We start from the raw sequence: 14,234 nt of genomic DNA on the forward strand, positions 1-14,234 counted from the left end.
CAAACATGATGGGCTGGAGGAGGGACAACTCAGCAGACCAACCAGGGAAGCAGCCGGGTCTAAGCTAGAGCCTTGCCTAAGTCTGCACTGCCCCTTTAAGACAGAGGTGCCCCAAATTCGCCCAAACATGATTGCTTCTCTGAGGGCTTGGCTACACTTGCGAGTTACAGCGCAATAAAGGAGCCCCGGGCGCACTAGCTCACTACCTGTCCACACTGGCAAGGCACGGAGCGCTCTGACTCCGCGGCTACAGGGCTGCTGGTAATCCACCTTGGTGAGTGGAATAACTTTTGCTGCGCCCCTCGCTGGAGCACCATGGTGCCAGTGTGAACGAGGTGTTGCTTTACTGTGCTCTGATCAGCCTCCGAAAACGTCCCATAATCCCCTTAAGTCAAGCGGCCACTCTTGTCATTGTTTGGAATCGGCGGTAGGAATGCGGAAATGCCCGTTGAAAGCTCCGTTTCTGACAGCCAGCTCCTTATCTGCTCCGAGACAAAGCAACCCTTAGTGTGGAATGCTGGGTGAGAGAGAGAGAGGCGGGGGCGGGTCTGCTGCTGTCTGAACTTACAAGACAGCACGCTGACATGCTCTCAGCCCCCCAAAAACCAACTCTTTCTCCCCCCACATACACACAACACACTCCCTGTCACACTTCACACCACACCACCCCTATTTGAAAAGCACGTTGTAGCCACTTGCATTATGGGCAGCTATCCCAGCATGCACCGCTCCCAATGCTGCTGCAAATGCCACAAATGTGGCCATGCCAGTGTGCTTGAAGCTGTCAGTGTGGACAGACTGCTGCGCTTTCCCTTCTGCGCTCTCCGAAGGCTAGTTTAACTCAAAGCGCTCTATATCTGCAAGTGTAGCCATGCCCTGACTGAAGGGAAGAGTGCAGCAGCTCAGAGCAGGAAATTGCGTGGCCCACCTCCGGGCCAACTTGGCTTGCAGCGTCCCCAAATCCTCACTGGAATGGTTTGAATGAGAAAAGGTACAAAATGGTAAATAAAGCCATCTGCTTCCTCAGAAGCCCAGCTTTTGGAAGTGTGAGTGAACAAGTGTACACCTGACACATGTGCCCACAGCGCTCACGCCTTATGCTGGCTGGGGATTTGTGACTACACAGCTGAGCTTTGCACGTACATGAGAAGGGCACAAAACACACATTTGAAACTATAACAGAGTCCTTCCCTCTGAGCAAACTGCTGCATCACCAGTGCCAGCGGTCTGGAGAATGACTTCTGTACAGAGCAGCCTCCCTCCCCCTGCTCACAGAGTCAGAGTTTCCAAGGCCAGAAAGGACCATTGGGATTGACCTCCTGCATAACACAGGAGATGGAAACCTCGCCCAGCAATTCCTGCATCCAGCCCACAACTTCTGTTTGAGCTACCGTGATCAAAACCTTCCAGTGGAAACCATCTCGCCAGGTTTTGGTGGAATTATTGGTATTGTCTTTTTTTTTTTTTTTTAAAACATGCGAAGACAAAATACTAGAAAATATTAAATATCTAGAATGAAATCCTAGATTAATGATATCCCCTAAATATCTTTAGAATGACCAAAGTTAGTGGGAGTTTTGCCACTGGCCTCAATGGGTATGCCTACATGGCAATTAAAACGCCGTGCCAGCTGACTCGGACTAAGGAGCTGTTTAACTGCAGCGTAGCAGAACAGGCTCAGGCTGGAGCCTGAGCCCTAGGACTCTCCCACCTTGCAGGGTCCTACAACCCAGGCTCCAGCCTGACCCCAAACATCTACTCTGCAATTAAACAGCCCCTTAGCCAGAGCCCCACGAGTCCAAGTCAGCTGGCACAGGCGGGTTTTTAATTGCAGCAAAGACAGACCCAATGGAGGCAAGGTTTCACCTCCAGGGCGTAATACAGCCATGTGCAGCCAACCCCAAGCTTATAAAGGACAGCTCTTTCCCAGAAAATTTGATTGGTTTAAAAATAAAAATGACAAACTGCTTGGGAGCCGTGAGGAAAGCAGGCATATTCCACCTGGATTTCAGTGGAGCATTCAATCTAGCATCTCATGAACCTTTTATCACCAAATTAATTCAAACTGATTTCGCTATGAACGAGCTCTGCCACGCAGACTGGCTCAGGGACTCCGAGCAAAGGGTGATATATCGAATTCGCGAGAGGCGTCCCGGGAGAGAAAATTACACTGATCCAAGAGCCTGGACTTAATAGAGAAAGTCCTGGACCAGTGCCAAAATAGAACCACGCTAGCCTGAGGGACCATTTAAGGACCAGAGTCTTGTGCAGTCCAGGGCTAGAAAGGAAAGCTCTCAGATTCCCAGTGGTGCCTAGTGTTCATTTATAAGCCCAGTAAGTCATGGCGTATTACAGCCTCGGCCACAATCATTCGGATCTCCAGCCTGACTTTCCCACGCGCCACCTACTTCAATTCTGACCTGATTTTAGGGGCCACTGAGCACTGTTAGTACATCAGGTTGGCTCTCACTCTGTGCGCTATGAACTCATCCAGTTTCCAGCCACGGGTAAGCACTGATCTGTAACTCCAGGGGCTACTGAGACTATGAGCATATAAAATCCAGATGGAAGGCGAGTGAATCGGGGGCTGAAGCAGGGTAATGCTGGTTTACTGAATGTTAACAATGTAAAACAACTTCCATCGCATCACAGGAGCTAGATTTCATTGTATGCCTCACTACGACAAGCCAGAGAGGCTGTCTGCATCCCATGCAGCTGCTGACATGGGGAGCTCCTCCTCCCCATGCACACAATGGCCTCTGGAGGCGAAGTGCAGAAAAATCAGCAAATTTAGGAAAAGGACTGATTTTACTCCACCTAACTTCCCTTCAACACCCTCCCCGCCACGCCCTCCAGCTCAGCCCCAGTACCAGTGAACAGGTGACTGCTGCACAGTTCCCACCTCTCAGAACTAGCATGTCAGGCTTTCTGCAGACTCAGGTAGGCAGCATCGGCTTCACCTCTGGAAGGTTCACACCAAACAAAGGCTCAAATCTTTGTGGGTTTTTTAATTCAGCAGAAACGGGCAGAAACTCTGTGCTTTAAAAAATACTCATGTTTATCTCCAGGATGGCATCTGCTGTACCAAGAAAACGTGGCCATCTCCTCATCAGAGCTCTAAAGAGCTGCCTGGATGAGACCCAGCCATGGAGTCCCAAGCCCTTTTTATTCAGGCTACCCTACCAGAGAGCACAGCTGACCCAGCAGATACCTTTGCCTAAAAAGTTAGGTCGATTCAGATACATCGTTCAGAGGTGTGAAAAATCCACACCCCTGAGCGACGTAGATAAGCCAGCCTAACCCCAGGTGCAGAAAGTGCGAGGTCGACCTAGCTACCCCCTCTTGGGGAGGTGGATTACCTACCCCGATGGGAGAACCTCTCCTGTCAGCACAGGCCGTGGCCACAATGAAACACTACAGAGGCGCAGCTGTGCTGCTCTAGTGTAGACAAGCGCAGAGTAGCCGTGGGATGAAGCTAAAGTTCGGTCATGAATTAGAAATTGGTTAAGAGAAAAAACAGAAACCAACTGTTCATTTTTAGACTGGAAGGAGGTTAACAGTGGTCCCCACAATCTTTTCTCTAATCGATGTATTGATTATGTGCAAAAAGAGTTGAATGGTGAGGTGGCAAAATTTGCAGGTGACAAAAATAACTGTGTGTCAAGAGTAGAGAAGAGATTGGGAGGAAATTCAGAAAGCCCTAAAAACTTAAAAGTACAACAGCAGATGAAACTCAAGGTGCAAGGTGATAGCAGGGAGAGCTGCATGATCATATCCAGGGATGGGCTGCACATTAATTGTTACCACTCAGGAAAAGTCCCTTGGCATCACCTTGGGCAGCTCAATGAACAAACGAGGTATCTGAGAAAGGGCTAGAAATCACACTGGACACGCTTCAGAGTAGCAGCTGTGTTCGTCTGTATCCGCAAAAATAGAAGGAGGACTTGTGGCACCTTAGAGACTAACAAATTTATTTGAGCATAAACTTTCGTGAGCTACAGCTCACTTCACAAAAGGTTATGCTCAAATAAATGTTAGTCTCTAAGGTGCCACAAGTCCTCTTTTTCTTGTTACTGGACACACTGTATCCCTATATACAAGCAGCCTTGCTGTACCTATGGCATTCCAGTTCTGTCTCAGGAAGGAGCACAAGTGGCAAAGGTCCAGAAAACAGCAACAAAACTGATGACAGGCACAGAGAGACCCTGCAAACATTTATGCGTGTGCATGACTTTACCTTTGTGAGTAGACCCACAGCATGAAATCCTGGCTCTGCGGAAGTCAACAGGATTTTAACCATTGAATTTAATGCAACTACTCACACAAGTGGTGATACACATGCTTAGGTATTTGCAAGTACGGAGAAAATTTAAAACTGGTAAAAGGAATTTTTTTATACAATGAATAATTAATGTGAGAGACTTGCTGGCACAAAATATTGAGACAGAGAGCTTAGTAGGAGTCAAAAGACATCAGACAGTTGTATGGATAATAAGAATATCACCGGCTGTTAAGTTAGTTAGGATGAAAATATGTAAAGGATATCAACCCTACTGCTTCAAGGCACAAGCTAACTATTACATGCCTGGAATTAGGGAAAAAATTCTCTCATGAGCCTGTTACGATATAATTTATTACTAATGATTACAGTAGGATGCAGAGCCTCCAGTCAGGACTGAGGCCCAGCCTCACTGGATGCTAGACAATATACAATAGAAGACAGTCCTTGCACTAAGGAGCTTGCAGTCTAAATAAGGACAATACACAATGGGGAGGGGAGAAGGAAGAGAAAACAAGAGATGGCCACAATAATAGGAACAGAAGCTTGTGCATATGTTTAGCTAAGTGTGCACTATGTCCATTCACAGTTTCCCCCAAAGCTTCTGGTACCAGACCCAGTCAGAGCGGGGTCATAGGCTAGAAACCCCACGGATCTGATGCAGGATGGCAGTGCAGTGTGGTTGTGATCTCTCCTTGTAAAATGGGGATTACTAGCCAGGAATGACAAGGCGACATTTCCTCTGAGATTAAAGAACAAAAGCAGCAGCTTTCAATTAGTGCCAGAGGAGGGGATCATGCTATAACTTACCAGAGAAAATGAGATGGGGATTTCCACTGGGAATTAGTAAGAAGGAAGCTGCCGAGGCTTCCAGACCCCATGCCATGCTGTATCCCAAACTCCTGGGGCCCCTGACCCCAAAAGACACAGCTGGCCTCCGCTGCCACAGGCCTGAGCTCTGGGTCGCTGCACAGCACAAGGGGACAGCAGGTCACCTCCCCCAGCCAGAGGCTGGGATAAGATCGGCTACAAAGTACTGGCTCAAACGAAACTCAGAATCCTCAGCCCCACCCAACAGGTCCAACGATTGATGTATTCCAACAAGTCAGTCTGAGTGGCGGTCAACCAGCAGCAGTGAGTGAAGCCGTCTGTCACCTGGGGGCTGCACAGACAGGTGAGCCAAGAGCAACCACCCAGAGATAGGCAGCCTCTGGGATTCTGGGGCACAGAGTGGGCGAATAAAGCCTGGCACACCGCAGAGAGCACAAGCTTTCAACGCCAACACAAGCCAGGCTGCTAGCCAACTGCCATTGCTCCAGGAAGGACCTGTAGCCATCTGCCCACAGAGCAAATGGTGGGGCACAGCAATGTGCTGCAGGAGAATGGCTGTTATTTATACTGGTGGTTCTGAGACATACCTGGAAGAACGATAAGGGAGATCAGCCCCTATCCCTGCCCTCTCCTCTCCCTGCTCTCATTCTCTCCCTGATCAGCTCTGGGCTCCTCACAAGTCTGGGGCCAAATCCTGGCTCCAGAGAAGTCAAGGCACAATTTGCCATTGACTTCAATGAGGCTTGACTTCAATGGGGCAGGATTTCACCCAGGGACCTAAGGCCAAGATTTTCAGAAGAGATAAGGGCCTCAAAGGGTCCTGAGTCTCAAAGTGCTGAGCACCCAACCTCCGAAAATCAGGCCCCTTTAAACCCGCTCAAGTTGGGACCTCAAAATCACTAATTGCTCTCAAAAATCTTCGCCAGATCCTCCAGAGTGTTCCCCTTTTCTGCCCCCAAATAGCGATGGCAACATATTGGTTTTCGCAATATAAAAGCAATAGACTGGTGCCAGGTTGGCATAATTTATTTCAGCCCTGTAATACAAGATGGGGCAGGTTGGGGCCGGGGGGGTGGAAGGGGGGAGGAGGGAAATGGTATGATGTAACCTAGCCACATCTCTGCTGGGATTGTTGTTCAGATGCGGTATGTATTCCTGTGCTGTGAAAACACAATAAGTATTCTTGAAAAGCTGTAGCTATTCTGATCTAGCTCTGGAAACCAGAGACAGTCTGTAAACCCAGGCTCCTCCTCCATTGTGCTAGGCAAATAACCAGATACAGCACATCTGTTTTACACTGATGTGCAATAACGAAAGGCTGGACTGTGCCTTCTGCACACGGCAACCTGGAAGAGATTCTCAAGTGCTGCAACACCCCACTGCATCTTGCCAGCAGATAGCGCACAGCTCAGCAGAGATTAAAATGTGTTAAGGAGGGAAAAAAACAAACAATTCACAGCTTTATGCTGCCCCCATAAATTAACAGCCAAACTAACAGCTGAGAGCTTCGATCAATGCTAACTCAAACATGCAACATTTCAAAAGTAAAAAGGGGCCACAAAGTCTCTTTCCTCTCACTCTGCATTCAGATCACACACAACCAGCAGGATATTCCACAAAGCACTGATGACTTGGGTGGCCACATGCACCCAGCGTTCTACAGCAGAGCCGCAGGCATGCTCCTCTGCAGGAGGGCGAGCAAGTGGCCCGCAGAGGTGACAGGTCCCAGAATGCAACCCTCCACCTTGATGCGAGCAGAGCCATGCTGGGACCTATAGCCTCCTGGGGCCACAGGGCCATGTTCTAAGATGGGAGCGGTAGCAATCTGATCCCATTAATGAAAACTAGCAGCAGCCTTGGGGGTCTTGTCATATTGCCAGCAAAGCCTGGGCACCTCTGCAGGAGAGGGGCATATTGGCAGGAGCTCAACAACACATTTTGTTGGCATCTCCTGCTTCCCCCTTGTTCCATTAGGTGAGAACACAAAACATCAACCAGAGCCCAGCACAAACCGTTCACACACAAAAAAAGGGCGTCGCAAGACAATACAGATCAACTGGGGAAGGTTATTGGTGGGGGGAGGGGGTGCTAACAAGCCTAATTCTGGGATGAGCAGAGTCAGGTTTAGAGCCCTGGGCTGTAGCAGGTCTCAGTCCATCTGTTAATGTTTGTAGCATGACCCTTTTCTGTCTGAACAGGGATTGGTCTGAAGGCTTTGCCCTCCCCTCATTCCAAACTAGATCTCCAGTCCCCATTCTTTGTCTTCACATCTCTCCGCAGCTGCTGCCATATCACATCTCACATTTTCCGTTTTGCTGAGCAGGGATTCGGGGGTCCTGCTCACCACACTGCTGGGTGACAACAAGGCAGCTGGTGAGGCTCTTAAAGGCACAGCTCCTCCAGTTGAACAGCTCACAATCTGAGCATGAATTCTGCTGTCTCTTAGGGGAAATGCTTTCAATAGAATCCGGATGGCTGAGGAGGGTCAGGGCAGGTGCACACAACAGAGCTCCCACACATATCTACAGTAGAAGCCAGAGGGGAGCAGTCCTCTCCCTCCAACACTCCTGATCAGAGAGAGGAAGAGGTATCAGCAGTCGGGTTTAGAGGTTTCAGTGACTAGCTTCTGTCCAAATGTACAAATCGCACTACACTTCTGGGATAATACAGCACAGGCCGGGACGCACACGCCTTCAAACAGGGTCATTTTAAAGACCTTGTGCATGTTTCTGCTCCTCCCCCATTCAAGATACAAATTATTATCTATCTAGTCACAAGCACAGAGCTGAGCAGAACTGAGGTGTTTGTGCAAAACCAAACCTTAGCGGCATTTTGCTTCTTGATCTCACTTTATACAAACCCTGAACATTTGGAGGCGGTTGGGAATCTAAGTGATTCTGATTTTAGCTCATCTTACTAAAGATTAGACAACATCCCAGACCCCAAGAGCCTACAGCTTTGGCGCAGCACAGAGATCCCTTCCAGTGCTGCCAATATTTTAGCAAGGGACTCCCACAAAAATTTGCCCTCTTAGTCTTTGAAAAACCCTGTGTCCCCAGGAAGCACGTGCAGCAGAAAGGAAAGAGTGAGGGGTGGAATTGGTTTATTTGTTTTCCATTTAACAAGCACTTTTTTTATAATCATATCCAAGGAGAGAGGCAACGATAACTTATATGAAGCTGCACTTTGCTGGAAGTGTTTATACTTTGATGCTCATAAACATACTGTGCATAATGCTAGCATAGTCCTGCTGTACTTGGGCAGTCAGAAATGGGGCAAGGGAGGGCCTCCTCCTCAGGAATCTCTTTCTTTAATACCTGCTTTTGGTGGAAACTCACACCATGACGAAGACAAAGCATTTGGACGTCAGTATTTTCATGAGGTCTAGAAAATAAGTGATTTATCAATAACCAAGAAGGATGAACTTGAGTCAGGAGAACCTCCAACCCTAAGCTCTAGCTCAACCAGACATTGTAGGCTAGCTGCAAGAATCACTGGGGGAGATTCTTTGGACTGTCTTATACAGAAGCTCAGACTCACTCAATGATCATAATGATCCTTTCTGGCCTTAAAACCTAGCTGTCTATGAACACTTATTTCAATGTGGAGCCAATTTTATCAAGTGGCTCCCTAGGTCACACTCTACCATATTGTTATTCCCATACCCCTGTGGGAAAAGATGGGCAGAATTCATGCAGCAACTTGCTTTCTTTTGCAGTGCACAGGAGGGCATGTCTGTCCGTGGTTTCGAACCAGCAGGAGCACAGTGTATTACTCCACAGGCCGAGGTTGAGGGTTCAGGAAAGGAACCTGAAATAAGCTGCTTATACTGAATACACAAGTCAGAAAGGTGTGATCAGAAGTACTGACACTCTGCCACACTCCACATGTACCGCTGTAGCAGCACATCACTCATCCATTTGGGAGCTCTTCCCTAATGTCAGGAAATATTGCTGTACTATTATACAGCCAATTATATATTCAGCTACAGAAATGCAGGAATCGTACTATACATGAGGGCTTGAAAAAAATCCACCCACCAGTCCCAACATAGAAGTCCTGCTTGGTGAGTGCCTAACTTAACAACTTCTTCAAAATTCTCCCATTTTAAACAAAAAAATGTGTCTTGCCCCCATGGTTGCAAAGCAAACCTTCCAAACGTGACCCACCTGAAATCAACATGGTGCTGACTTCCTGAGTCTGCAGACAGCAATGCCTCTGCACAACCCGATCAGTCTCACTCTACTGCAGTTTGGAAAGGTATAGAGCCCAGCTATGCTGCTGCTCAGAGTATGAATATGAAAAATGAAGTCTCCAGCAGGGAGAAATCCACCCCAGTAGAAACCCAATCCCTCTTCCTTCCGAGGAGCAGGGGTGGCAAAGGGGATAGGGTGCTGCAACTGTCACTCTGGCATTGCCGTGGGCCTCACAGTCGAACCCCAGTCTCTCATTTTATAACCAGTAGGATTGAATCCTTCTGCCCGCATCTAGTAAGATGTGTAACCCTGCTACATATGCACATTGTCACCAGAAAGGGATCACAGGGATGTGTAATTATTTAAGCTGGATAGACAGAATAGTTTTCAAATACATTCCTGGGAAACTGGAGGATTCTCATCTGTATTTTCCAACTGACAGTAAATCAAAGCCCTAAAGCTCCTCCTACTAATCCTGGCAGGAGTTTGGACTCCAGCTGTGAACAAGAGCTTTGCTAACGGACAAAAGGCCTTGGGAAGCATCCCCAAGGGTTTTACTTCTGCACAGTGCTCATCTCAGAGCTGAAATCCCCACACACTTGCAATCTTCTGGCCTCCGCATCGGAAAACTGCCCTGTCTTCCAACCTGAGTCCTCAGCAACAGCAGGTGCAAAGGCATAAAAATCACCTTTCTGAACCCATTCCTGATGTGACACGGCTCTTCAGATTACAGAGGTGACTACATTTATTTCATCCAACATCACATCGCTTAGGCACATTCGGGGGGCGGAAGGTGCCTGCAGCCTGCCTAGCCCCGTTTTCCTGTACTTTTCTTTAAAGTACAGTCACAGCTACAGATTTTCCTGTAGTCTCCAGCAATATTCAACCTCTGCATCACAGAGAACTTTGCTCATTGTCCCAGCCTGGATTCAGACCAGCTCCCTACAGGTAAAAGCGCCTTTATTCCATTCCCAATCACCCAGCCCTCCGTCCTGTTTCATGTGTTAATGAATTAGATAGCAAAGCCACAGGACTGGAAAATGGCCCCGAGGGACATGCAGGCACCATGCTGACAGCACACATGAGAAAGAACCAATGGAAAAGTAAATGATTTGGAAAATCTGTTCCCCAAAATGAGGCCAACTGCGTCAGCACATGCTGGGTGAACCTGTCATTGTGCTTCCCAAAGGCAATAGGTGCATGCAAATACTGCAAGAGCATCACACTTGCTTTGCTCTGCTCTTGCAAGCAGACAAGCATGGCAGAGTGGCAGTATGAGCCACAACACCTGGCAGACCTTATTCCATACTGACTAGCCCCAACTCCATTTCTACATCAGTTGTTAAGGGTTACACGTCCACCACACAGGCAAGGGGGCAGAGCCATGTCTGCTTAAGGATGGTGATCCTTTTCCGGAACTGAGAAATCTCCCAAGTCACAGGTCTAATGAGCTTTGAGCAGAGTTTTTAACATGTCATTATCTGTTTCTAAGGTCTAGGAAATGTTGTTACATTGCCATGACAACTTTGAATATCTGCAGCAGTTCTGTATCAGAATACTGAAAGGGGCCTGTCTGCGTGAAACCCTGACTTCCTGCCAATGTGCTTTCAAAAAAAAAAAAAAAACACCCTACTACTTTATTTGGCTTTGCATGAACTGAGTCTAAACCAGTAATCCACAGCTTTTAAACCGGGGGGGGTGGGGGGGCTGCACCTCCGTAAATGGGGCAACGCCAGCGGCAATGCTTATAGTGAGCAGTAAGGCAGGGGGACAGTAAGGGGCTAGTGAACCAGACCCGGAGCCTGTCCCCCAGGCCAGGTGCACCCAAGTGCAGCGCACCCCACAGCGATCTGCACAGACCCTGCGGCTCCCTCCGGCAGCTGCACCCGGCAGCCTCCTTACGGATTTTCCTACAGCTCCGAGCTCCAGGCAGCCCCTGAGCCGGGCTTCCTCAGCCACCGAGCCAGGGCCGCGGCTGACAACCCGGATGACAAGCGATGAACCTGACACCACCCAAACACAAACCTAACGGCTCCGCCGCCGCTCCCCGCCCAGGGCCCGGCCCCGCCCCGGCACACAGCTGGCCTATGGGGGCGGGAGCAGCGAGAGCCCGGGGCACAACACAGCTGGGACCCGAGTGACGCCCCCGCCCCCTAACAGACCCCGACGTCTGCCCCGGCCCGTGACCCACAACCCCCGCCCGGCCCCGCTCCCGCTCCAACAACTCCCTGCGCCAGGTCCCCTCCGTGCCCTGCCACGCCCCGCGCCCGGCCAGCCCCGCACCTTGAGATAGTCGTTCTCGGAGCGCAGCTCCTCCAGCTCCCGCGCCAGGCCCTCCTGCCCCGCGTCCAGCAGCTCCTCGGTGAGGTCGGAGAAGGCCAGCGAGGTGCTGAGCTGCAGGCGGCTGCTGGCCATGGAGGCGGCGGAGGGCTCGTCGGGCGGCGGCGAGATGCCCTGGCCGGCGGGCAGGGCCGGGGCGCTGCCCGGGGACTCGGGGTCGCTGCCGCTGAGCTCCAGCGAGAGCAGCTTGGCCTCCTCCGAGCCGCTGCAGTCCGAGCCCTCCGAGCTGCTGTCCGTCAGGCTCAGGGGGGGCGGCGGCTCCTCCCCGGCTGGCCCCCGGCACCGCCCCTTCGCCTTGGCCCCGGCCCGGCCCGGAGCCCCCTTCCCGGAGCCCCGGCCGCCAGCGGGCTGCGGCTGCTTCCCCTTCTTCTCGGGCCGCCCGTCTTTGCCCCCGCCCGGCCGCCGCGAGTGCCCGGGCCCAGCGCCCTGCTTCCCGCAGAGCGAGGCCGGCGAGCCGGGGTGGCTGCCGCGCCGGCTCTTGGCCAGGGACCAGCCGGGCACATCCTTGGGTCTGGCCGGGGACGGCGCCCGCTGCAGCTTCTTCTTCTCGGGCGGCGGCGCTGGGGCCGGGCTGAGGGGCTGGCTCGGCTCCGCCTCGGCCGCTTCCATGCCGGCTGCGCGCTGCTCACCGGCCCCAGAGGCTCGGGCCGAAGGCGCGCATCCCTCTGGGCGCGCCGGGGATCGCAGCGCCGGCCCGGGAGCTCGGCGGCTCGCCCCAAGGGCTGCGGCGCGCCCCGCTGGCCGGGAGCTCGGGATCGGCGCGCTGGTCCCTGCTCCGCCCGGCAGCTGGCTGGGTGCTGGGCTCTGATCAGCGCCCGGTGGCCGTCAGCGCGTCCCTCTGCAACGCCACGGGGATGCCTCCTGCGCCGGCAGCAGCGCTGCTCCGTCTGGGTGTCTCCGCCCAGCAGCCGCCGAGACGGTGACGCGCACGGTCTGGGAACAAAAGGCGGAGAGGGGCGCCAGAGGGGCGGTGGGATCCTCAAGGCAACAGCGACCCCTTCTCTGGCTGGGCTGCGAGGGGGAATTTCCTCCCGGCACAGTCAGAGCCGCGCGCCGCGCTGTGCGGGCACTCCGCTGGCTGGCAGGACGGTAGCTCGGGGGCTGGGGAGCAGCCTCCCTCTACTGGCCTCAGCAGCAGCCAGGAAGAAAATGATTGCGCCCTGCAAGGTACCATAGGGGTTAGGACCTTTCAGACACCCCAAGGAAAAGCATCTTCGAGCCCCATCTGTCTTGTGGCTCCACCACCCCATCCTTCTTGCTCAGCTGCCCCAACCTCGCCCGTTGGGCTGGGCCAGTCTGTATTCTACCTTGGTGCCACAGTCTGCCCAGGATATCAGCTGGCAGCTCCTTCATGGAGCCGAGAGCAGGGGCATGTACCTGGTACAGTTCACCCCCCTCCCTAACACCTGCTTCTTCTGCGGTGTGAGGGAGACCCTGGTGCACATCTACCTGGAGTTTACCAGACTGCAGCCCCTTCTCCGGCTCCTCCAGAACCTTCTCCTCAGGTTCTGGTTGCACTTTCCCCCGCACCTCCTGATCTACGCTCACCCCATCCATGGCCCCACAATGTCACGAGACCTCCTCATCAACCTCCTCCTGGCGCTGGCCAATGTGACCATCCATCATACCAAGAGGAGGAAGGTGCTCTGTGACTGTGGGGCCTATTTCCGCTCCTCCCTCAGCTCACGTATCCAGGCAGAGTTCCCCTGGGCTGGTCCACTGGTCCCTGGAAGCCTTCGAGGAGCAGTGGGCGCTGTCCAGGGTTCTCTGCTTGGTGTCCCCTTCCGACTCTCTGATTTTGCCTCTATGACCCTCACTCCTGTCCCCTGTTTGTCATTAGTTGTCCCCTGACTTCAGCTGAGAACTGGGTTCAGTGGCTCCTCCCCTTAGGCTTGGGAGGGGCCTTTACAGGAGGATGGGCTTGCGCTCACCCTTCCCCAGATCTTCAGTAGGTGCCCTAACCTCTCACCCCATGAAAGTGCTTTGTGAAATGCTTATTGTCAGCTGTGGTGCAATTCTTTTTTTGATACTGACCATATCACCATTAAAGTCTGTTCTTCAGTCTCTCTAAGAGAAACACTGTCTTTGATGTAGCTGCTGCTATACAAGTTATACCCACATCGCAAACATTTACAAAATGTTGTAAACATGGTAGGACTCGGAGCATGTCAGGGGCCTGCAGAAATACAGCAAAGAAGACACAAAGAAGTAAAGGCCCCTCCTATAAAGCCTCCAAAGCATTTGCATGAACAACTCTCTGAGCCCTCACTTAAGCCTTTCCCCATGCCTGGAGCCCCCCCTCCCCCCCCATCCTGCTAATCATCATGGAAATCTGTTCACTGGGATGATGGGGAAATCCATTTTGAGCCCTTTACCTTAATATGAACCCAACAAAATGCATACACAGCCCTCTGGTGGCTGGGCCCTGGTGGGTCTTTGGCTCAGTGGGAGAATTGTCCTTAGGAAAAAAGGCAATTTGTTGATAACTAGGGGAAAGCCTGGGGGAGTGGTATGATTTCAGAGCCTCAGGCCCTGCTCTTATACCCCATCATAAATCCCAAATTGTCATTTAAAATGTTCAGATTAAT

The 14,234-nt window shown here is 51.7% G+C and overlaps 1 protein-coding gene across 5 annotated transcripts in view; it reads right to left on the reverse strand.

Moving 5' to 3' along the window:
- MTCL2 (microtubule crosslinking factor 2) overlaps nt 1–12,582 on the reverse strand; it is an 88,149-nt gene extending 75,567 nt beyond the window's left edge. For 3 of the 5 annotated variants that reach the window (XM_073309939.1, XM_073309937.1, XM_073309935.1), the window contains exon 1: nt 11,590–12,580. In XM_073309939.1, the coding sequence (XP_073166040.1) occupies nt 11,590–12,255 (666 nt within the window). In that variant the 5' untranslated portion in view covers nt 12,256–12,580. Of the gene's footprint in view, nt 1–11,589 lie in introns of all 5 variants that reach the window. The other 2 variants (XM_073309938.1, XM_073309936.1) reach the window with 2 other exon arrangements.
- Nucleotides 12,583–14,234: the final 1,652 nt, after the last annotated feature.

Source organism: Lepidochelys kempii, chromosome 13, assembly GCF_965140265.1.
Source record: "Lepidochelys kempii isolate rLepKem1 chromosome 13, rLepKem1.hap2, whole genome shotgun sequence".
NCBI lineage: Eukaryota > Metazoa > Chordata > Testudines > Cheloniidae > Lepidochelys > Lepidochelys kempii.